This window comes from Leptonychotes weddellii, chromosome 5 (genome assembly GCF_054177405.1).
Source record: "Leptonychotes weddellii isolate Sample4059 chromosome 5, ASM5417740v2, whole genome shotgun sequence".
Taxonomy (NCBI): Eukaryota; Metazoa; Chordata; class Mammalia; order Carnivora; family Phocidae; genus Leptonychotes; species Leptonychotes weddellii.
Window position 1 is genome coordinate 151396882 of NC_138373.1, and position 22794 is coordinate 151419675.

Sequence of the window (22794 nt, forward strand, 5' to 3'; positions counted from 1 at the left end):
CCAGCGATGGATGGCAGGCAGTGAAGAATGCTCCCGTTCCTCATCCTTTGGGAATGGACAACTCTGGGAGACGTGGTTGTACTTGTCGGGTCATCTCAGTTGGAATGACACGGTGACCTCAGTAATGCACCGTCCATGGCTTTTCTTTCTTCCCCGACCCAGGCTACTCCCTCACTCCTGCTCCTGGGATCACTCCCCAGAGAAAACCCCTGTCGTAGGCTCTGCTTCTGGGGGTCACCAAGGTACTTCCAATCCTACTTCTCCTCCTTCAGCCTCCATCCAGCTGAAGAAGCACCATCTACTCGGTTGTCCAAACCAGAAACCCGGGCATAATCGTGACGCCCCCCTTACCCTCCCACCAAATCATTGCCCAGGTCTTGACAATTCTACCACGTAAGTCCATCTCCAGCCTCTCCGTTCCCCCTCTTCCACGGACATGTCCACAGCTGTGGCCGCCATCACTCCCCACCCGGGTGGCCGCGGGGAGGGCCGGGATGTGAGCTGATTCTTACCTGCTCTCTGTCACCAGCCCTGCGTGCTCCCGTCCAGTCTCTACCCTGAGCCCAGGGTGAACCTAAATGCGGAGAAGCTTAAAGGACTCTCCCAGCTGTCACTCATTTGGGCCCCGACCACACCCTTTGGGCTCAGACAGCTGCACCGAGCGTGCCTACACAGCAGAGGACCGTTAGCTTGCAACAGTCCTGGGTTCCAGAACCTGCAATTACAAAGACTGGGGATACTGACCCCCTCCCCGCCACCCCCCCCCCGGTTCTGAAATAGAACACACTGGGCAGGAAGCAGAGAAAAGGTGAAGAGATCAGAAGCCCCACTCCACCTTTGATGACACCCTGCAGGGACCCCCACGGTGGGCATCCACCCATCTCCGTGCCAGCTTCCACTTCCCCACCCCCCACCCTAATTCATCTCACTGTACATCTGGAGGTCTCCGAAAATGGGCTGGCCAGCCTAAGGTCATGGCTGGTAACTGGCAGACCCGGGACCTCCCCCTCAGGCTGCCACCCTGGGGGCTGGAGCTCCTCCCTCGGCCCGGCTGTGACACCACCAAAGGAAGGCTCGAATGCGAGAGCTTTTTTTCAAAATCATCTTTAATGTATTTTTAATAATTTTTTTGCCTCATTTACCAGATAAATCATCTAAATAAATAGATGCTATACAGTCTCTTACCAATATCAGTACAAAAATAAACCGCGCTCTGCATCCGCTCTAGCCCTCCCAGCACACACTCGCTCAGAAAAGGCATGTGCTTGGAATCAGCCCGCGCCCCCAACCCTCCCAAATACATTCACGTTGTCTGAACAAAGCTCAACGCTCATTCCGTGCAAAGGCAGCCTTCTTGTGCTGAGATGTGGAGTTCAGGCCGGCCACTTACAAAGCAAAGCTAAGCCACCTTACATGGGCATAGCGCCTCCCCCTGCAGGAGGGGAGTCAGCAATGGGATCATCCCCCTGGAGGGATGACAGGGCTCGGCTGGGCATTGCAAGTGGCCCAGCCAGGGGTGGGGGAACCCTCTCCTCACCCCATCCCACAGCAAGAGGGAAGTACCGACCGGGCTCTCTACATTCAAAATGGGTGGGGGCTGGGGAAGGAAAGACAGACGGTCCAACTCTTTCTAAGCGTCCCCACCACTGAGAGTACTGGCCTTCTGGGATGGGGTGGGGTGGGGAGGGAGCTCAGTGTCCCAGGCCCCGCTGGGACGCTCAGGGCTGGGCAAAGGCCTGCAAGATCACACCCAGCCCTTCATAGAGGTCTCCATCCTGGGGAGCCGTGGGGAGCCCCTCTCTGAGATGCAGGACACCCTGCACGCCTTAAAGGGCTGAGGAAGAGGCAAGAAGCATCCTGCTGCAGAAGACAGAACATCAGCTGTCTCACTCCACAAACGGCACCCCCCCCGGACTCCCCCAAGCCCGCAAATTGCACAAACAGCTCTTTGAAAGTGCCCATGAGGCAGGAAGAGGTCCCATGTCCCCTGCGGGATGGGGTGTATGCCTTCTATTGCAAGCTGCCAGCCCAGCCCCAAAGCCACGGCCAATAGCATTCGATTAGAGAGGCCCCCCCTGACCGCCCCCCCCCACCGCTCCACCACCCTCACATCTGTTGGGAGCCCATGTCCTGGGAGAGTCCCCCAACTCCAGGCTGCCCTTCCTGGACCCAGGGTCTCACAGCTGGATGGGGCGGGGTTGGGGGGAGTTCTGCTGCCCCTCCTTCCCTGGTCCGCCCTCACATACTCCTCTAGAGTCAACTTCCTAGGCTGGGAGGAACCACCAGAGAGGACCACCCCCGAATGGAAGCACTGAATTGACCCTGGACAACAAAGGATTAAGGAGGAAGGGGAGGAAGGGGAGAGAGAGACTCAGGGATTTAGGAATCTTGCCAGCAGGGCACCCCAAACAAAAATGGGGTCCAGGCTGTCTTTGGTTTGGGAACTTGGGAAGAAGGGGTCTGGGAGAAGAATCACCCTATCCTTGCCTCAGCGGGATTCTGCTGACTTCCTCAGGACAAAGCAGAGTGGGGAGAGGGCCCTGGGAGAGGGTGGGCAGGGCCCCACCCCCCAGTGCCCAACTCTGATGATAGGGGAAGGGTGGAGGGAGCCGGCCTTTTACTTTTGCTCCCCCGGTGCCCAGCCCCACCTGGCTTTTTCTCCCTTACAGGGCTGGAGCAGGGGAACAGCCCCTCCTCGCGGCCTGGGAAGCTATTTGGCCACGGTGCACATCTGTGCAAAGCAGAAAGCAAGAGCCCCTCCTCCTGGCGGCCACAGCCCCTGCCAAGCAGGCGGGGGCTCATACACAGCCTGACCCACCATCCACTGCAGCCCCACTGCAGGAAGACATGGCAGAGGCCCCCCCAGGAACACTAGGTCACTCCCAGCTGTGGCAATTAGGATGAATGGGGAGGGGACAGAGAATGGAAGGAGGAAGGGTTTCAGGAGTTGAAGGCTGCCCTGAGAAGGTGGTGGGATGCTCCCTCCCTCTCTGGGAGGGCAGCAAAAGAGAGGAGTGGGTAGGGTTGAAAAGTCACCTGAGTCAGAGAAAACAAGAGCCCTCGGGGGAGGAAGGACAGGGCCCACGTGCCTCAGAGCCCGTGCTGACCCACGGCGTACCTGCGGCTGGCCAAGTAAAGCCACGGAACCACATCTGCGGACAGCTGTGAGCAGACTGAGTCGGGAGCGATCCTGTCACATGACGTGCTGGGCAAGGCTGGTAAGCGTGGGGTGCCCATGACAAGTTCTGAGGCTGGGAGTCACCCCACAATTCACCAGGTCGGGGTTCTCAACAGGAGGTTTACAAGACCCACTGCGCGCATCTGCAGACACACTGCCCGCAGTCACAGGGTCCCGGGGCCGGGTGTGCACGCCTGTGTGGCTGGGTGTGCACATGAGTGTTTCTCACATGCCAGGTGATGTGGGGGGGGCTCCCAGTGGAAGGGGCTCAGCTGGCAGCCATGCCCAGGGAAGGGTATGGGACGCACCGCAACAACCGCAAAGCCTTCCTCCTGCCCCCTCGTCTTGACCCGGTCATTTTTGGTCAAAGCCAGCCTCTATGTCCCACCGCAAAGCTGGAGTGGAAAGTTAAAAATAAAGACCCCCCCACCCCCAAAAAGGAAAAGGGAAACCAACCAGAAAGGAGGGAGTGGGGGGCTCAAGGGAGAGGATTTGGGCCCTCCATTCTCCTTTGGTTCCTGGGACCAGCTGCTGCGTCTCTAGAGAAGAATGATGATGGAGGCGTCCAGGGATGGGTGGCCCTGTCTCCATCCTGGCCCAGAGATGACCCCTTACTGGGCAGGGCGATGCCAGGCCGCCCCAGCCCCAGCCCCCAAAACAGACCACCAACCCTTTCTGTAAACATCAGGCGCAGAGAAACGGGCGAGGTGGCGGGAAAGTGTCGGGATCTTGCCCCCTGCTCCTGTTCCATATTTTTTTAAATAAAATAATTACCCCGCCCCCAACCCCTCCCCATCTCTGGAAGTCCCCACCCCAAGCCCAAAAGCAAACAGTTTACGAAGAGTAAAAATGGTGACTCAGAACTTCCCGCCGCGGTCCCGGAAGAAACCTTCAGCCGCCTGGGCCTCGCGGAAGGTGACGGTGACGGAGTTGGCGGTGATATCGGTCACTGTCACTTCACTTGGGGGGAGCACGGGTGTCCAAGGAGGGGGCCCCTCGGCCAGGTCTGCATCTGCGACAGGCACGGGAGAAAGACAGAAAGACGGAGAGATGAGGACGGCCTTGACAACACCATAGGGAAGGTGGGGGGGCATGCAGACCCCCGCCCGCCCAGCACCGGCTCCAGCTCCGGGCCTAGCTCAAGGCTGGACACCCGGGAGGAGTGTCTTCCCTGCCTGGACCACCCGCCCCAACAGCGGGACCACAGGAAGAGCTGGGGCGGTGCCAGGGCCCCCGCGGGCTGTGTGGCCTCAGGAGCACCCTGGGCCCGCTCCGGGCACTGCAGCAATTGGACCTGACGACTCAAGGGGACTCTCCAGCTCTCAGGGGCTCTGGGACGGGGGCGAGGGGCCACCTTACCCTCCTCCTCGGGGGGCTGCTCAGCAGGCTCCCACTCGCTGGCTGCGGGCAGGACGTCCGGGGCTGCTGGCTCCTGCAGGAAGAGCTCCCGTGGATGGCTGTGACTCTCCAGGTCGGGCCCGCGAGGCGGGAACTTCTTGCGTGAGAGCCGCAGGTACTTGTGGGCCTTGCGCGGCTTGCGGAGCGGGAAGGGCAGGGCGGGCACCAAGGGGCCCTTGTCCACCAGCTCGGGCGCCCCTGCCTTGACCACCCCCTCAGAGCTCCCGCTGCCGAGTGGGCACGTCAGGGAGAAGCAGAGCTTCTCCTTGACCTTGGCCTTGTGGGAGCTCCGCAGGTCCATGCTGTACAGCCGCTGCGGGGGCAAGCCAGGGCACGGCGGGTCAGCCCTGCCCTCCCGGCCGCTGCCGCGCCTTTGCTCATGCTGTTCCTCCCGCCTGGAGTGCCCTTCCCTGTGCTGCATGGCCCAGAGCCAGCCATTACCCCAGCCCCCACCCCAGCCCAGAAAGCCACCCCTGACCAGCCCAGCCCCAGGCCTGGCCTGGTGCCACCTCATCTCCCCGGGGGGGGGGGGAGGTGCAGGTGGCTCGGGGACGGGGGCCACACAGCAGAGGAGCATCCAAGAGTACGGACTGAAAATTGACCAAGAAAAAGCAAATCTGGATTTATGAAGCAGATAAACTAAGGAGTTATTCTTCATCACGGGGAAGGAATTTTTGCCTACTAAAGGACCCCCAAGGCTGAAATAGCCAGCAGGCCAAGGAGATGGTGTGAGGTGGATGCCCTAAGATTCTTGGGGTCCTCCTCCGCTCCGAGCTGCGGGCCCAGCCCTCTGCCGACGCCACATGGCACTTCTTGTTAGGATGGGGCTGGAGGGCACGTGTTCCACCACTTAAGGGCTGGAGTTTTGTACTCTAGGGATTTGTTTTATTGACTTTGGCCAAGATGTGTACAGATCCAAGAAAGATCCTTGGTGCTAAGGTGCTGGGAGGGCCTGGATCCCTCCGGGACAGTATCTTCTGCTGCCACCTGTCACGAGAGGCCAAGAGCCCCCAGGAAGAGAGTGAGGCCATGAGATGGGGCCTGTAGGTCAAACATCCCCCAGCTGGGAGCAGAGATCGCACACACAGGCTCTGTTCTCCCGTCCTGCCCGCTAATGCCCGTCACTCGGCCCGGGACGCAGGTTGTTATGGGACAGGAGGAGGGCTGGCCAGGGAGAGGTCGGGACAAGACTGCAATGTTGGAAGGGCTTATCCTATTGCAGCTTAATCAAAACCCGCTCCTTCAGCCTGGCGCAGCGGCCATCACGAGCCCAGTAAACTCCAACACTGCAAAGCGCTTGGTCTTTGCCCTTCTCCACCTCACCAAGGGAGGACCTCAGCTACTAACAGGCATCCCGGAGCCCCTGGAGTCAGACCTAGGTTTGGATCCAGCTGTGTCACCCTGGGGAAACTCCTGGCCTCCTGGAGCCTCAGTTTCTTCATCAGTTGATGGTGAAGAAACTGCAGTGGCCGGCCTCTGAGACTGCCCCAGCAAGGCCCGCCTCAAGCAATTCACACCCAGGTCCCCTCGGGCCCCGGGTGCTGGGGTGTGGGACTTGCAAGGCTAGCTCATTAAAGACACTGTGCTCCTCCCTTGCTCTTGGATCATCCGCTCTGGGGGAAGCTAGTGGCCACACTGTCAGGCCACCCGGGAGCCCTCGGAGAGGTCCACATGGAAAGTCCCAGGCCTCCTGTCAACAACCAGAGCTGACTTGCGGGCATGTGAGTAGCCACCTTGGAAGCAGATCACGCTGCCCCAGTCAAACATCCAGATGAGCGTGCGCCGGTTGGCATCACGACTGTAACGTGAACTAGAATCACTAAACCAGCTACAGGACTCCTGAATTCCGGACCCACCCGACTGTGATATGCTAAGTGTTTATTGCTCTAAGTTGCTAAGTTCGGGAAAGACGTGCGACAGACAGATACCTTCCTTCCTGGGACCCAATTCATTCCAAACCCCATGGAAAATGCCCACTGCGTGAAGGGAAACCCATCTTTTCTGTCCAAAGCTTCAGGTGATCTATACTCAAGGGTGGGCAGGAGACTGGCCATGGCTCACACTGTGTGGACCAAGAAGCCTTATCGTTTGGCTTCGAACACCTGGGTGAAACTTACTCAATTAAGGAGAGCAGCTATGCTTATCATCCCAATTTTACAGATGAGAAAATTCAAGCTCAGAGAGGCAGAGACTTGCCTCATATCACATCACTTCAAACTCCACCCGCTTCCCACGCAAAGCAGTGAAGTCAGCAAAGGGGCCCCAAGACCTGGGTAACTTGAGGTGTTCCGGAGTCTAGACGCCCGCCTCTGGCAGAGGACTGGAAAAGGGGGCCCCGTAGGTTTCTCCTTTCTCAAAAATGCCACATTTCTAGGGCATCCCAAGACAACAGTTCCAGAATTCTGAGTCTCCCTTTCTTGGGTTCTAAAACTCTAGGCTCCCACATTTCCTCAATCCTAAAGTTTATGTTTCTGAGGTCCTACAAATATTACAATGTTTGGGGGACTTTGAGTCTCATAAAGGCTTATTTACAAGATTCTAAGCTTTCAAAATTTTAGGCTCCCATCAGCCATATACCCACCCTCCACCAAACCCCACAGCACCTCCCCCCGCCGGCTGTCTTCCTTCCCCACACTCCCCCCATGGAGACTTACCCACTAAGGGCCCCCACCCCACAGTGCCCTGGGCAGAGCAAGGACAGTGAGTGGTTCAGCTCAACTAGCTGGTGCAAATGCAGAGGGTGGGGGAGACTGGTGGGAGGAGCAGGGGGACCTGTGGATGGGCACCAAGGCTGGCGGGGTTACCTGCAGCAGAAGCCGCTTGGGTTTCGGGCCTCTCTTCCTATACCCCGACGCTCGGTCTCTCTCCTCCCTGGGGTGCAAAGCAGATGGCAGAAGAAAAGCAAACACTGGTGACATTTAAGGGAAAGTAAAGCATCCGCTCCACCTCACACTCTGCTGTCGACGGGCAAAGGGGCACCCGCCATAGGCCACCCCCCAATACTAGGGTAGGGACTCCTCCCCATTGCTCTCTTTACACCATAACAGCGGGGCCCCACGTTCAAATCCCAGGACCTCGGTCTTCCCATCTGGCAAAAGTGGGGGGGGCCACAGCCACTGGTCCTAATCGCTAAGGCGGGACTTGGGTGACGTCTCCAAAAGTATGTGGGTGATTATTGGGCTCCAGGGTCACACCGGAGCTCTGCTCTCCATGCCACTGGGTACAGCCTCCAAAGCAACGCAGATCCGGCTTCCACTCTCGGGAGAGTGGTACAGAAACCTGTCAATCAAATTTGCCTCCAGTGTCCCAGGGGAGCTGCTGAGACTGGGAACGGTCCTCTTGTAAATGAAGCTCTGCCCAGGTTTTTCCCCATTTGGGATCTGCATGACCCTGGTGGAGAGGACAGGCTCTCACCTGTATCATCTGGTTCGGGAAAGGGAGAGAAACTCGCCTGCACTGAGTCCCTAGTAGGTGTCAGACTCTCTGCGGGGTGCCCTCCCCACATCCCAAACACACAGGCACAACCCGAGGATGCGTACAAAGCCACACATGACGCACGAGACACAACACAACAGAGACTCCAACGACAGCGCCGGGAGCGGTGGAAAACGTCAGCGCCATATTCATCCTGCCGATTTCACTTCATCCCACCCCACTTTCTGCGGCCCCCGCTGCAGAAGCCATGTGGGCAGCAGTGAGAATGTGGAGGCCGGGAGTGCACCCCCCCTCCCCGTACAGGCTGTGTGACCCCAGGCAGTCTCTCCATCTGAGCTGGGGGAAACCAGCCCCAGCCCCAGGCAGCCCTTTCCACCACTCATCTTCCTCCCTCCTCGGGGCAGCGCTGCCCTCGGGGCGCATCGGGCCCTCCCTCCCTCCCTGTGGAGTCGGCCTGCTGTGGGGCCCAGGAGCCAGCATTTGATCACACTGTGACACCAGCCATTTGGCTTGCCAGGACAGACCTGCCGCCCTTGAGGGTGAGATTCTTCTCGCAGAAGCCGGTGCTGGGCCCCAGGACACCCTGTTCCAGGCCCAGCTCTACCCTGACCCACGGGAGACCCTGGCCGGTCACTTCTCCTCTGGACCTCAGTGTCCTCGTCTGGAGCAAGAGGGTCCCTTCTCCCCTGGCCACCAGGGCTCTTGGGAGGAACAAGAGAGGTCCCTGGGATTTATCAAAATGGAGGGTAGACAAGCTAAAATACTAAAGTGGGGTAGGGGAGAGAGGAAAGAGAAAGAAGAGAGGAAGAGGAGGAGGAAGTAGACAGGGGAGAGGGAAAGGCTGTAGGGGAAAAGAATAATGACGATAGTGTGTTTATGATATTTATATGAGCGTTGTTTATGATCATCATGCACTGGATACTCTGCACAAGGCAACCCTCTATCTAACCCGCACAGCCACCCGTGAGGGAGCCACAGTTACTATCCACACCTTACAGTCGTAGAAACTGAGGCACAGAGAGGTTAAGTCACTTGCCCAATGCCAAAATTATGACAATGTCGGCTGCTGAGCTCTGGGCTCCAGGCCTAGTGAGGGTCAGGCCCAGGGTCCATCAGGGCCAGCAGGGCAGGCGTGGAATCCAGGCCACATGATCCTGGTTTCCAATCTGCAGCGTGTGTGCATGTGTGTGTGCGTGCGTGCGTGCGTAAAGGGGGAGGGGTCCATTCTATCCAGTCCTCACCACCCAGGTGGATCCTGCCCATCAACGTCCAGGGCCGCAGGGCAGTGGCACCCTGGAGTCGCGCCCTCTCAGCCTCTCCCTGCGGGCGGGACTCCGCAGAAGAGCCCCCTTGCCAGACTCCTGAGTCTCTTTAAAACTCTACAAGGCAGGTGTTAAGTGGACATCATCCCTCTTTTACCCCCTCTTCACCAAGACTGAGAGAGAAGTAGGCCAAAAGTCACACAGTGGGTCTGTAAAAGTCTCCAAGCTCTTCTTTTGTTCCTTAACTATTGACTTTTCTGACTCATTCAAAATAAGATCCAAATCCTCCACCAGGACTTATGTGGCACTCCCGGAGCTGTGCTCCCCCTTCCTTCAGCTGCCCTACTCCCGCCTCATCTCCCCCACCTCACCCAGTTCACACCACTCCAGCCGGCCACACTCAGACCCATGCTTGCCTCCATGCTGTTCCTTAAACACTGGCTCTCACCCCAGGGCCTTTGCACTGTTCTCTTTACCTGGGATGTCCTCCTCTAAAATACTTGCCGGGCTCATTCCCTCACGTAATCCAGGTTTATGGTCAAACACCCCCACCCAGCCACCCCACTGATCCCTGCACCCCCACCCATCCCTCTCCCTGCCCCCAACCCTGTCTTTGCAATAGTTATGACCATCTGATATCATATACATTTATTGGTGTTTTTTTTATTGTGTGTCTCTGCATTGGAATTCAAGCCCCGTGAGAATAGGGATGTTCGTTGGTTTTGCTCCTTGCTGTGTCCCCAGCATCTGGAACAGTGTCTGTCACATGGCAGAACCTCAATAAAGACTTGTTGAACAAGCAAACGAATGACCCTTAGTTACCATCAGGGAGATAATTCACACACGTGCTCCCACACTTACTGGTCTATAAAGTGCTTTCATACACCTTGCTCCGCATGAGAGCCCCATAAGGTCAGCATTATTGTCCCCACTTCACAGATGGGGAGGATGAGGCCCCAAGAGGGAGAAGGCCTTGCCCACCACCACACAGCTGATGAGTGGCAGAGCCAGAACTCTAATTCAGGACTTGGACACCTGCCTGATGCTCTCCTCACTGCAGTTCAGGACACTCCACAGGATTCCCCTAAGCACCACAATCCTTTTAGATCAAGGCCCCACCAAGCGCCCAGGAGCCAGAGAAAAGCTGTGGGACAGGGACACCCTGATTTTTAAAGGAAAGAACAGGAACAGGGGAAAGTTTTCCTTGGAATGGGCAGCAGGACACTTCCTGGGGAGAACCAATGGGAAGGGGGCAAGGAGGGGCAGGGGAAGGGCATCTGACTGGGAGTCGGGAGGCCTGGGTTAGGTGGCTTCCCAGCTGTGAGGTCCCCCTGACAAGCCCCTTAGCTCCCAGAGCCTCAGCTTCCTCATCCGTCAGATGAGACTCTCATCCCTGTCTCAGGAGGTTACCATAAAGGGCCAAATGGAAATGATTTTGTGCCAAGATCCCGCCCTGTCAAGTGGGCAGGATGGGAAGAGGCAGAAGGACTGGGGCTGCCTACTGGCAGGAAGGTCGGTAAAGCTGGGGCTCCTACAGCAAATGGGGATGTTTAGACTCAAAAGGCTCCCACATCAGGAGAAACAACATTTTGTCAAAGGCTCTACCCTGAGATGCACCCTCACCGCCCATCGGAGGAGCTGCCAATCACTAACCAGCCTTCGGAGTCAGAGCAGAGCACTGGCAGATAAAGGAGACTGAGGCCCGGGGGAGCTTTGTCCAGGGCCACTGAGCTGGGAGGTGGCCAAGTGGGACGGACCAGAACTCAGACATCCTTGCTCCAAAGCCACAGTCCCTCCCCTGGCCTTTCTCAAGCTTCACCGGACTTTCCTTCTCTTGGTGAGAGAGTCTCTAGGGAGAATCTCTCTCTGAATCTGTCGCCAAGGCCATGACTGCCCATTACGGACTTTGCTGCCCCTCACACAGGGCATCTCTGTAAAGCATTTTTATACCCTTCACAGCAACTGAAAGCCCTACCTTTGGGGGAATCAGAGCCGGTGTTATTAGGGATGGCCCATTTTACAGCAGAGAGACTGAGGCCTGGGGAGGTTAGAGAAGTGGCCGACATCACTCAGCAATAGGAAAGGGCACCAGGTCCCTCAGCTGCCCTGGGACCTGGTGCCCACCCCCTTTCTCCCAGCTGCAGACTAGACCCCCGCCACCCCCATGCCCATGCCCCTCATTCAGAACCAAGCCTGCAGCAGGCTCCTTATGAAACCTCAAAGCCTGACTTATGCCCAGCCCCAGTGGCAGCCTGAGGCCCCCTTACTTCTCCTCATAGGCCATGACCAGGCGGGGGTCCAGGATGTGCTCTTCCGGCTCCCACGTGCTGTACCTGGGGAGAGAAACAGGAGGTCGGAAGCTGCCCTGCCCCCCACCGGCATTCCCTGAGGCTACAGCTGTTCCACCGGGGCCTGCCCTCTGCAGGCTCTTGCCCCCTTCCTGGCCCAGCATAACTGTCACCTACTCCCAGAAGCTGTCCCTGGCTGCCCAGGCCAGGTCAGGCGGCTCCGACGACACCAGAACTCCCCTCATTCTGAGCACTGATCACACCACCCTACAAATAACCGCGTCCAACACCCAGTTAGACCTCATGCTCAGAAGCACAGGGCACCGCTCCCAGGACTCCCTTCTCCTGAGAGGCCTGAGCATGTGGCCAAGGCTCTGGTGCCAGACTACCTGGGTTCAGATCCCAGCCCTGCCCTTGCTAGCTGTACAACCTTGAAGGATTTACTCAACGTCCCTGTGCCTCCGTTTCTCTATCAGTAAAGAACTCTTGTGCTCCTGAACGAGTTCATCTCAGTGCCTAGCGCAGTGCCCGGTGCTTACGGCTGCTGTCCCCCCACCCCCGCCCCGCACCGGCCTCCTCTGCCTGGGCTGAGCTGCTCCCTCCCTCCTTGGCACACATCTGTACCTTCACAGCAGGGCCTGGCCCGCAGCAGGAATTGGGTAGGTGGCTATCGGTATTTCCAGCAGGGACCTTCCACCACCCCCAGACCACAGAGCATCCCCTGGTGGGCCAGTCTTGGGAGTGACAGCTTAGCGGTTCCACAGCTCAAGCCATCTTTGTTCCACCTGCACTGCTGTTTACTTAACACCTGCCTTTAAAGCAGCTCGCTTTTTTTGTTTAATAAGTTTATTTTAAAAACAAACTTTAGGGGCGCCTGGCTGGCTCAGTCAGAGGAGCATGTGACTCTTGGTCTCGGGTCGTGCGTTTGAGCCCCACGATGGGTGTAGAGATTACTAAAAAAAAAAAAAACCTTTATGGCTTCCATAAATGGAAACACTAGTGTCACTCACCATAAACAGATGATAATGAATAAAAAATGAAAAGTTTTAAAACACATACCTGAATGTGTCTATACATACATGTTTTCAAACATACAACACATGTACAAACATATAAACACACATATATGTTCACGTGCATACACGTCTATGTACAAACCACACCAAAGCAATGGACTGTGATTCTGGCCCAGGCTGCACCCAGCTCTGCTGGACAAGAAGGGAGGTGAGCAGATGTCAGGAGGCAGAGAGAGGCCGGGTGGAGCCCCTGCTCCTGCTATCTCCTAACCAGCCGAGCTAAACTGTCCTGGGACACTGACAGCTACCAGTAGTCCAATCCAGATTCCAACACAGAATCCTTTCCTCCTTCCTTCCACTGACATTTCCGCACACCTACTCTGTGTCGGGGCCCGTGTCGGGCTCTGTGGACTCTGCAACAAAGGTCCAAGCCCTGAGGACCTCACAGTCCCTACCCAAGTGCCCCACGCCCAGCCTGATCAGGCACAGTCGCACCTCCCTGGTACCGGCTGTTCTCTCCGCCTGAGGGCCAGTCCCTCCCTGACCTCCTCCTCATCCTTCAGGAGCCAGGCCCTTGTAGTTTCCCCTGACATCCTCCTCAAGCTGTCTCACTCCCCTCAGAATGCACCCTCCCCTCTGCTGCTCGCCACAGCCTGGCGCACTTGGCACCTGCCAAAATTACTGATGAATCCAGCTGGCATCCTGGCTGGCAGGCTATATAAGCCCCCACCCCAGGGTGCCCAGCCCCAGCCCCTAGGTGCTCTGGGAATGGCTATAGAAGCCACCGTAGAGTTCTGCTCACCCTGAAGAAAAGCTAAAAGTGAAACTGGGGCTTTTTGATAGTTTGCATAAAGCCCAAAGTGTAAGCAACCAGAAACTGGCAGAGACTCCAAAACTTCCTCTTCCAAAACAAAGGTTAAATTTCCTCAGCTGTTATCTAGTTACAAGAAAGGAGGAATTTTGTGTTCCTCCTGTGTCTTCTGCCTCGCCCTCTCTCCTCTAGCTGTTAAGATGTCTCTACAGTGTTCTAGTCCTCTCTGTCCTACCCACTGCCCTGCCCATTTTTTGTTGATGTGGGTGCCGTGTGGTTCCCGGCAAGTCCCTAACCTTCTCTGGACCTCAATTTCCTCATCTTAAGAATCACCACCACCACCATCATGGTAAGAGCACAACTCACTGCCAGGGACTCATCTATTCCTCATAAAAACCACCATGGGGTAGGTTACCCTATTTAAAGATGAAGAAACGGGAGGCACAGAGGGTAAGCATCTTGCCAAGGTCATTGAGACAGAAAGCGGCCAGTCTGTGGTTGGCACTGTTGAATCTTGGCTACCCTCTACCTTGGGGTCTTTCACTTGTCACTACATCTGTCTCCCCACCGGTCTGTGACGTCGATAGTGCCTGACTGGCCACGTCCTGTGTTTGACTGGGGCTTTGCACACAGTGGGTGCACGGAAAGGCTCAGCGGATTCAGCAGGGATGGTTACTGGACTGGGGCAGTTGGAGGTGTATAACAGTGGGACAAGGTCAGACTAAGTAAGCAGCAGGAGGCCTGGTCCGGCTCCATGCTGCGGGAGAGAAAGGCTGGGGGTCTGCACTAGCGTCTCCCTCTCCGGACACCCCCGCCCCCTAAAGTGGAGGCCATTAGCCCTGCTCCGCAACGTGCGGAGCCGGGGCCACGGCGAGGGCAAACGCGCTTTGGGAAGAGCTAGGCGCACGGTGGACCAGGGCACACAGCCGGCGGGAGGCAGGGCGGGGTGGAGCGAGCAGAGGGACCGGCGCGGGTAGGCCTGGAACGGAGCGCTCCGGGGGCGGGGCGGAGAGCCCCACTTTGCCCCGCCCTGCCCCCTGCAGCACAGCCGCCGTGCGCGCGCGCGCACAGAGGTGGGCGCGCCCCGGATTACCAGGCCAGCCAATGGGGAGCGGGGGCGGGACGGAGCGCGCCAGCCCCGAGGTAAACACGGCCACGTGACCGGCCGCCCCGCCCCCGAGGCCGGGTAAACAGGCTCGCGGCCGCCCCGCCTGAGCCGCGCTGCGCAGGCTCCCGCCGTGCAGGGGGCGGGGCCCCCCAAAGCCAGGCCCACCCCAGTCCCCCTCCAATTTAAAGCCCCCCCAAAACGAGAAGCAGCGTGGCGCGCTCAGGTCGGAGACTGAGGGGCGCGGCGGTGCACAGGTTCGTCCGCCGCTGGGGACTCCGTTTACTCATCCGTAAAGTGGGACTACCAAAGGTCCCTGAATTTGGGGCTTAATATGCCGATTAGATGTGCTAAGCCACATGAAGCACTTAGCTCAGTGTGATACACAGTAAAAGCAAATACGCGTTAATTAAATCGATTCCAATAGAGTGCGAACACCTGCCAGGCCAGAACCCTGGACTCTGCTGTTGGTACTGAAAACCCGGCGTTGGAAGAGGAAGGCGCGCCTCCTCTGTCCCTGGCTAGGAAACTTTTGTCTCAGGCAGCCTTCCCCAGGGTCCTGTGAGGCTAGGGCCTCATTGGACAGGTGGAGAAATGGAGTTGCAGAGGTTGAGGGCTTTGTAAATCTACAGAACTAGGGTTCAAAGGCAGCCTGGTCTGGCTCCAAAGCCTGAGCACTTCCTACTGAACGGCCAAGAGAGGAACAGGCAAAAGATCCTCAGTCACCTTTGGCAGAGCTGATTGTGTAGGCCCCAAGCTCTGGGATCAGGTAAACCATAGTTCAAATCATCCCAGCTGTATCTGACCCTGAGCACAGACTCCTCTGCTGGGGATTTCTGTGTGCCCATCTGTAAAATGGGTTGCTATGAGGCAATTAAAAATGGGCCAATGCCTGACTCATACAAGGTGCTTACTGATAAGCAGCCTGGTTATTGCTGCGCCCACTGACAATATCATTACCAAATCTCCATAGAGGCAGTCCTCCCTAAAAGATGGGGTAGTATTCACAAGTGGGAAAAGAAGAAAGGAATGCCATTTCCAAAGGGGGAACAGCAGTCCTGGGCAGGCTGAAATCAGGGGGGTATCTGAGGGTCTCTGTGGGTCAGAGAGCCTGGAACTGATGATTTAACATCCTCTGCCCTGTGACCCCAGCCCCTCCCTGGGCAATTTGCTGTACCTTCCAGAACAAACAAGATAGCTCCTCTGCCCCATCTGCTGGGGAAGAAGGGCAGTCATTTGTCTACAGTTGGGGAGAGAAAATGGGCAAAGCATGTAATGGTCTAACAGGGGCCTGGCACAGAGTGAGTGTATATCTAAATTATGCCTTCTGTTATTAATATAAGCCTCCTTGACCAGGGCAAAGAAGGTGCTGCTGAGCAGGAGAATCTGACTCTTCTCCCTACCAAGGCTGGCACTACCCTAGCCAAGGCTCCCAGACCTGCAGGCAACAGCCTACCCAACTCCCCACTCCCACCCTCTTTCTCAGCCTCTTCTCCAAGCAAGAGTCCCTGAGGCAGGGAGACTAAAGCCCAAGTGGATTACAAAGGAGCCCGGGTTCTCCTGCTTCTCCCTCTGACTGAACCTTTTTTCCCCCAAGTGAAGTGGGGTGATGCAGTGGGTGGCAGGAAGTAGGTACCACACCGCATGGGGTTGGAAGTTATATTCTTGTCATGATCTTCCCTCTTTGGGCCCCAGTTTCCCCATCTGAGGACTGATCTGAACCATTTCTAAGGCTACTTTGAGCTCCAATGAGGAATGGAATCTCCCAGATCCCTTTCCTGGCTGCAGGGAGATCTAGAGGCTGAACTATCTAACTTCATATTAACAGCAAACATTTCCTAAGTGCCTGGTCATCTGAGAATGCACCAGGTACTTCATCTCCATCACCTAATCCTCACAACAATGCTGCAACAGAGGCTTCATTATTCCGATTTGTAAATCAGGAAGCAGAGGCCCCACCATGTTGGGGACCTGGACAGGTGTGAGCCAAGCCAGGAACCCAGGACCAAAGTGCAGGGGAGCCAGGCATGCCCCAGGTCGTCTGGTCAAACAGGGCTCCCAGAACCCCTCTGGGGAGTCACAAGAGGCAGTCATTAGGGCCCACCTGGTGGTCTCAGCATGTGACGAAACAAGTGGCAGCCGGGCCAGGGGCTCAGGCCAGCAGAAACATGAGGGGCTGCTCTTGGAGTGCTAGGCCCTTCTCTCCTGGCTGAAGCCCTGCTAGGCAGACATATCCATTTGGGATTAAAGAAGTGGAAGAAGAAACTTTTCATTGATAAGTACCTCTGTTTAGAGAAGGAAATCTTTCAAAAGATGGAGTCCACAGAGAAGGAAAAATCGCCAACAGTGCCTTAAAGGCCAACAGGCTGGTGACTACACGCCATTGCAATGCCTTCCGGTGCAAAAGCTAAGGAGGGAGCGTGCACCCAGGGAATCAGTGCTCCTGCTGCCCACCCTATGCATCTTCCTTTTCTAGCTCTGCCTCAACTCTTACTGCTCCTTTACCCAGGCTGGAAGGCCACGTCTCATCTGCTGTGAGGAGGAGGGGATCCCCCTCCAGTTCCAGGGTGTTGGGGGAGGCACAGCAGGGCAGCAGGAGTGGACCAGTGCATTCTCTAGTTGCCCAGTTCCCAACCCCAACCTCAGGATGCCTGCAGGTCGCCCTGAACACATGCGCCCAGGCCTTGCACCCCAAAGATGAAGGAGAGTCAGAGAGGAGAGCAGGGCCTGCCCTATAGAGTCTATTTTGCAGAGCGAGAAGCTGAGGCAACATAGGCTGTATTTCCCTCTGCTGTGTCTCCCTACCAGGCCCCCAAGATGCTCCCAGAATCCAATACCAGGTCAGCCCTCAACGTAAACACGGCAGAAAGCCGCTGGCACAGACAGCAGACGCTCTGGGCAACGGGGGTTTCCAGGAGTCAGTCCCTAGCAGGCAGGGCAGGGAGGCAGGGCACCCACAAACCAATGAAGAGGCCCCACGACTTGCTCATTCCCTCCCACTACCACCCCCCGGTTGGGAGGTGATTGGTTAGTAGGAAGGTTCCTGATTGGACCTCAGCAGGAGAGGTGGAGCCACTGGGAGAGGTCCTAGAGCCAGCAACCTGCCCCCCATTTCTGGAGATGGAGGAGGCACAGAGGAGATACTCGAAACTGGGGAGGCCAGTTTCAAGTCCCACCTCTGCCTCCACTTGCTGTGTGACCTAAGGCAAGGTGCTTACCTTCTCTGAGCATGTTTTCTCATCTTTAGAGATCACCCTCATACCTGCTTTACAAGGCTGTATGGAAACCTGCTTGGTAGACTGGAGAATGCTGCCCAAAGGCAAAGTGGGCTCAGGCTCTGGCCCTAGCTCTATGGCACTGAGGACTCATGCCCCACTGGCTGGACTTGTCTTGTCCAGCCCCACAAACCCCCACTCAGCACTCTATTTGCTCTACCTCCACCTGGCCAGCAGCCATGTCTGAAGCCAAGATGCTGGGCCTTCACCTCCCAGGTGCCAGGAAAAGCCAGAAGAGGGGAGGGGAGGCTCCAACCAGAAGATGGAGCCTCACCCAGAGGGGAGCAGGAGAGAAGAAAAGTTGGGGCCCACCTTGACCCTCATGTCCTTCTAGCCCCTGAGCTGGCAGAGGGGAAACCGAGGCCCAGAGAAGAGGATGATTTAATCAAGGTTCAAATGCCAATTACTAAAGCAGCTGGAGCTAAAAGCTAGGTGGGAGCGAGGCAAAAGATGGAGGAGGCACAGAGGAGATACCCGAAATTGGGGAGGCCAGTTGGGGAGGCAAATGGAAGGGTGGACAGGTAGGCAGACACACACACACACAAAGGAGCCTTACTTTGGAGGCCATCCTTTCCACTTCACCAGATATTCGACTTTACCCTGGGAAGAAAGAGAAGCAGACACGGTGAGATACACAGCTGCCCCGACTACCCCTCACAGGACAGTAAGGCCCAATACTTTCTGCAGACTGATGCTCCCCCACGACATACACAATCCAGGGACACTCCCCCCCCACTCTGCACCAGATCCCCACCAACCCAGAGACACCCAAACTTTGGCTGCTGCATGACTACCCCAGACTGTCCTTCCTGCGAAAGCAGAGGAGAGCATCTGGCCCCAAACATTTCTGGGGCTCCTGTGGCAGAAGCTCAGAGCCCATGTCACACATGGGGAAACTAAGACCACATGGGGCATGTATCGCCAAAGATGCAGTGCCCAGAGTCCCAGTGCTAAGACCATAACTCCTAACTTTTTTTGCAGAAGACTCTCCAAATCCTAGAAAATTCCTCACTGGTGTGTTTCCCATGGCTCTAGCCCCACTACCCCCTCCCTGGGAGAGGCTGCCTCTGGCCCAGGGGTGACAGGCTGGTGACTTTAGGGCTCTTAACTCAAAAGACCCTGGCAGGACCCCAGAAAAGGCTAACAAAGTCTCCACCTTCAGAAGTGATGGTCACGCCTCCGGTAGTTAGAAAATACAGCCTGACCCCTCCCTTCCTCACTGACGGGCCTGGCTTTCCAGTCCCACCCCATCCGCACTGGAACTTTAAGACCAAGATATGTCACCTCCTCAAAGAGGCCCGCCCTGACCAACCTTTCTGATGCCATCCCTCCCACCTTCCAGCTCTCTTTCTGCATAGCACACAGCCCCACTGGAAGGCATCTGTATGTATTTCTTGTTCGTTACGTGTCTCTTCTGCCAGAATGGCAGCTCCGTGAGGGAAGGGATGTATGCTTCCCTGGGGCTTAGGATGGTGCCTGGTATGTAACAGACCCTCAATAAATATACTTTGAGTGAATGGCTGAAGGAATGATGTCCCTCACTCTCTGGCACTACCATGGAGAAGGAGGGTAACCACGGTATCTGTTTAGGCTACTGTGCATGGAAAGCACTGGGCTTTGTGGAATAAATTAAAATCGAGGAAATCCTGGAGGAAGGGAGAAGGAGGAGGGGCAGCCCCAAGAGTTCAACCCCATCAGAGCTGGGGGAAAAAAACCCATGGCCCACCTCGACCTTCACCCTTGGCTCAAGATGCCAAGACTGAGTTTTCTCTCTCCAAAGATGAGCTAGCAGTTAGCCAACTTGAGCTCCTGCTCTGCCTTCATCTCTACCTTGCTGTGTGACCTTGACCAGGTCATTTCCTCTGCCTGGGTCTCAGTCTCTGCCTCTGTCAAACAGGAGGAGGTGACCTCTAAGACCCCTCCCAGCCCTGCCACTGGAGCCTCCCAAGGGGCTGCAGAGGGGAGATAAGGGAAAAGGATGGTGGTGAGTGCCAGAAGGACTTTCCCCAAGGGTTTCCATCCCCCACCTCCGGTCTGAGGCGACCACTCTGCAAACAGGTGCACAGGAAGTGTGAACCGCCAAAGTCCAGCCCCGAGGCGCGGGTAGCCGAACCCAGTGGAACAGATGCCTCCTTAAATTGCAGGGTATGTTTTGGAGGCGAAGGGAAGGGGGAGGAGCTTAGAGAATGCCCCAGCGCTGTAGGCGGCTTCACTGAGCTTAGCCGGGCGGGGCTGAGAGTTGGGGTGGGGAAGACAGAGAGGTGTGCGCTGCAAGACGGGGAGAAAGACGGAGGTGGGGGTAGAAGGGATCCGAAAAGGTCGAAGTCCAGAGTTAGACCTCAGAGGCAGGAGGCTGAAGCTCCGCCTCCAACTTCAAAGGTCTCGGTACCGAGTCCGGAGTCCTGAGTTCGAGACCCAGCTCCGACGCTAACACACCAGTGAGCCTTTTCCTCAACTTGGGCCTCAATCTCCCCTTATTTAGAACGAGGGGAGGTTGAGGAAGGATGGCGTTCAGGATCCCTACAGTCTGACCCTAATCTCCAGCTCTGGCGGGCTCAGCTGCCCCCAGGATGCCGGGGCGACAACTTTTATTCTACTCGTTCTACAAGGTGGCAGGGGAAACTGAGGCACAGACTGGGGAGACGAGCCCAGCAGCACGGAGCTGCCCGGGCCCCCCGCCCCACTTTCCCCCTTGCCGCCAGCGTGGAAGGGACGGTGCTGGGGACAACAAGGGACCCCACAGGGGTCCTGGGAGCCGCCCCCAGGCAGCCTCACCTTCCGCACGCGCTTCTTCCGGATGCTCTCCACCGCGAACACCTGCTCGCCGATGGCTGACAGCTCCATGCGGGGCGGCGGGCGAGCGGGCCCGGGGCCGGGCCGGGCCGGGCCGGGGGCGGAGCTGCGGGGCCGCGGCTGAGGCGCGCGATGCTCGGGCCGGCGGGGACCCCGTCACCCTCGCCCGGGCGCGCACGCGCACGCGCACGCGCGCACACCCCCTCGCGCTCCCTCACGCCGCCGACGTTCCATTTTTGAACCTGCGCAACGTTTTCCTCTGCGCGAGCGAGCGAGCGAGCGAGCGAGCGCGCGAGGAGGAGGCGGGGCGGGGGCTCGGCTCGCGCCCGGCAGGTCACGCCCCTCCCTCCTGGGCCTCCCCCTCCCCGCCGGCCCCGCCCCGCCCTGCCCCGCCCCCGATGGAGCCCCGCCCCGCCCCGCCCCGCCGCCGCCGAGCCGGGGCCGCGCGCTGCGGCTCCGCCGCGCCGGTCCGCGGGACTTATTTGGCGCGGGCGTTGCTTGGCGCCGGGGCGGAACGAGATCTTAATACCGAGAGGCGTTTCTTTAAAACGCTCCCGGTGACGCTGGGAGGCCGGAAACGACACGCCCCGGTTGGGCCGATGAGAAACGCGCAGAGCACGGAGGCCATGTGTCCCACCTCCCACAGAGGCGCGGGCGGGGCCGGCGTGCGGACCCCCGAGCGGCGGGAGGGCGGGGCCGGCCGGGATTTTGCATCTCCGGACCGAGGCTTCTAGATCCGGGCTCCGGAGCGGCGTGGTTTGGCCAGTCCTGAGCAGGCGCCTGCACGTTCGTCCTTCCGTCCGTCCGTCCGTGGGTGGGCGACTGTGCGGAGGGCCCCGGCTAGGCAATAATTCGCGGCAGGTGTGGTGTGGCCGGGGCGGCTTTTGCCGCCCCGCACTTGGCGTTCGGCACATAGTAGTCGTTCCACTGTTTGTGGAATGAATGGATCTTGAGGTCCCAGACGGACTCTGCCTCACCCACCCCATCCCCCTTCGGGTTTCGCTCCGGCGCCACCATTCCTCCCCGCCGGGAACCGCTCCCCTCGCGCTCCCACCGCCTACCTGCGTGGATCCCAAGTCCTGCCTCCCTGACCCGCTTCCCTCCACACCCCTCGTCCTTTCCGCTGGACTGCAGCAACAGCCTTCTCACTGAGCTGCCGCTCCCTGCGAGCCGTGTCCACACAGTGCCAGAGAGCGCTTTCTCCAATGCAGATCTGACTGGGTCACGCTAGTGCTTAAAAACCTCCCGTAGCTCATTTCCCTCAGAATAAAGTCCAAACGCCTGTCTGGAGCACAGAAAAAAGAAATGATAGATTGACATTTGACTTTTTATCAGAAGCAACGAAGTCAGCCAGAAGGCACTGGAATGATTTATCTAATGTCCAGGGAGAAAATAACCATCATGTTAGAATTACGTACCCAGCGCAAATTTCTTTCAAGAATTATGTGGCCCAGTGGAAACATCTTTCCAGGAGGGGGAGAAATAATAACATTTATAAATACTAAGACTAAGCCTTTGCCACTAGCAGACCCTCCCTAAAGGAAATTCCAGTGGAAGAACTTCAGACAGGAGGAAGATGATCACAGACAGAGGTCTGATGCAATAGGGAATAAAGAACAATGAACATTGACAATATAAAACAGTAACAATGTCTTCTGGATAAAAATAGAATTAAAATGCACAAAAACAATAGCATATAACTTGGATGAGTGGAGTTAAAGGGTTCTAAGATCCTTTGTCAGGAGGCAAGTGGAGATACCAAATACACTTAGACTTCGGTGAGTTAAGAATGAAAGTTGTCGGGGCGCCTGAGTGGCTCAGCCCTTGGGCGTCTGCCTTCAGCTGGGGTCATGATCCCGGGGTTGTCATTACCGGGGTAGACTAAGAGAATGGAAATGCAGCGTATAATATTTATCCGAATTATTAGAGGAGGAAAATAGAATGAGAAGATCCACCAAATCAATCCTAAACCAAGCGAGAACAGAGAGAAAAATAAATATAAGACAGGTGGGACAAATAGATGACAGATACGGATTCAAATGTGCTACAATTCAATAAATGCAAGTGGACTAAATGTAGTTAAAATACAAATACTATCAGACTGGATAAAAATCCAACTACATGCAATTTAGAAGAGACATCCGCAAGAGACACTCCCAAAATGTAAGGGTACTGAAAGGATGAAAGTAAATGCCCGGGAAACCTACATTACACCAAGGCTAACAAAAAGACT

General features: G+C 56.8%; 1 protein-coding gene across 11 annotated transcripts; it reads right to left on the bottom strand.

Annotated features, from left to right (window-relative positions):
• Positions 1-1088: 1088 nt before the first annotated feature.
• On the bottom strand, positions 1089-22025 carry CBX7 (chromobox 7). 11 transcript variants are annotated; one of them, XM_081822505.1, is made up of 9 exons: positions 21980-22000; positions 21623-21846; positions 21199-21488; positions 18325-18368; positions 11541-11606; positions 11249-11311; positions 7381-7447; positions 4538-6374; positions 1089-4190 (listed from the first exon to the last, which is right to left on the bottom strand). In XM_081822505.1, exons 8-9 carry the CDS (start codon positions 5232-5234, stop codon positions 4036-4038), a joined length of 852 nt encoding a protein of 283 aa, XP_081678631.1. In that variant the 5' UTR covers positions 5235-6374; positions 7381-7447; positions 11249-11311; positions 11541-11606; positions 18325-18368; positions 21199-21488; positions 21623-21846; positions 21980-22000; the 3' UTR covers positions 1089-4035. The 11 variants fall into 11 exon arrangements, with proteins under 11 accessions (XP_081678631.1, XP_081678634.1, XP_030873934.1 ...); XM_081822508.1 differs by having other exon boundaries at positions 4538-4889; positions 7381-11311; positions 21980-22004; XM_031018074.2 differs by lacking the exon at positions 11249-11311 and having other exon boundaries at positions 4538-4889; positions 20544-21488; positions 21980-22004.
• Positions 22026-22794: the final 769 nt, after the last annotated feature.

Bases quoted from the DNA above. Each gene is read 5' to 3' on its own strand.
- CBX7 (XM_081822501.1), bottom strand. From the start codon at position 5,234: ATGAAGAATAACTCCTTAGTTTATCTGCTTCATAAATCCAGATTTGCT. The intron at 4,191-4,537 runs GTAAGGTGGCCC...TGCCTGTCGCAG, and splicing joins GCAGCCCCCCGAGGAGGAGG to ATGCAGACCTGGCCGAGGGG.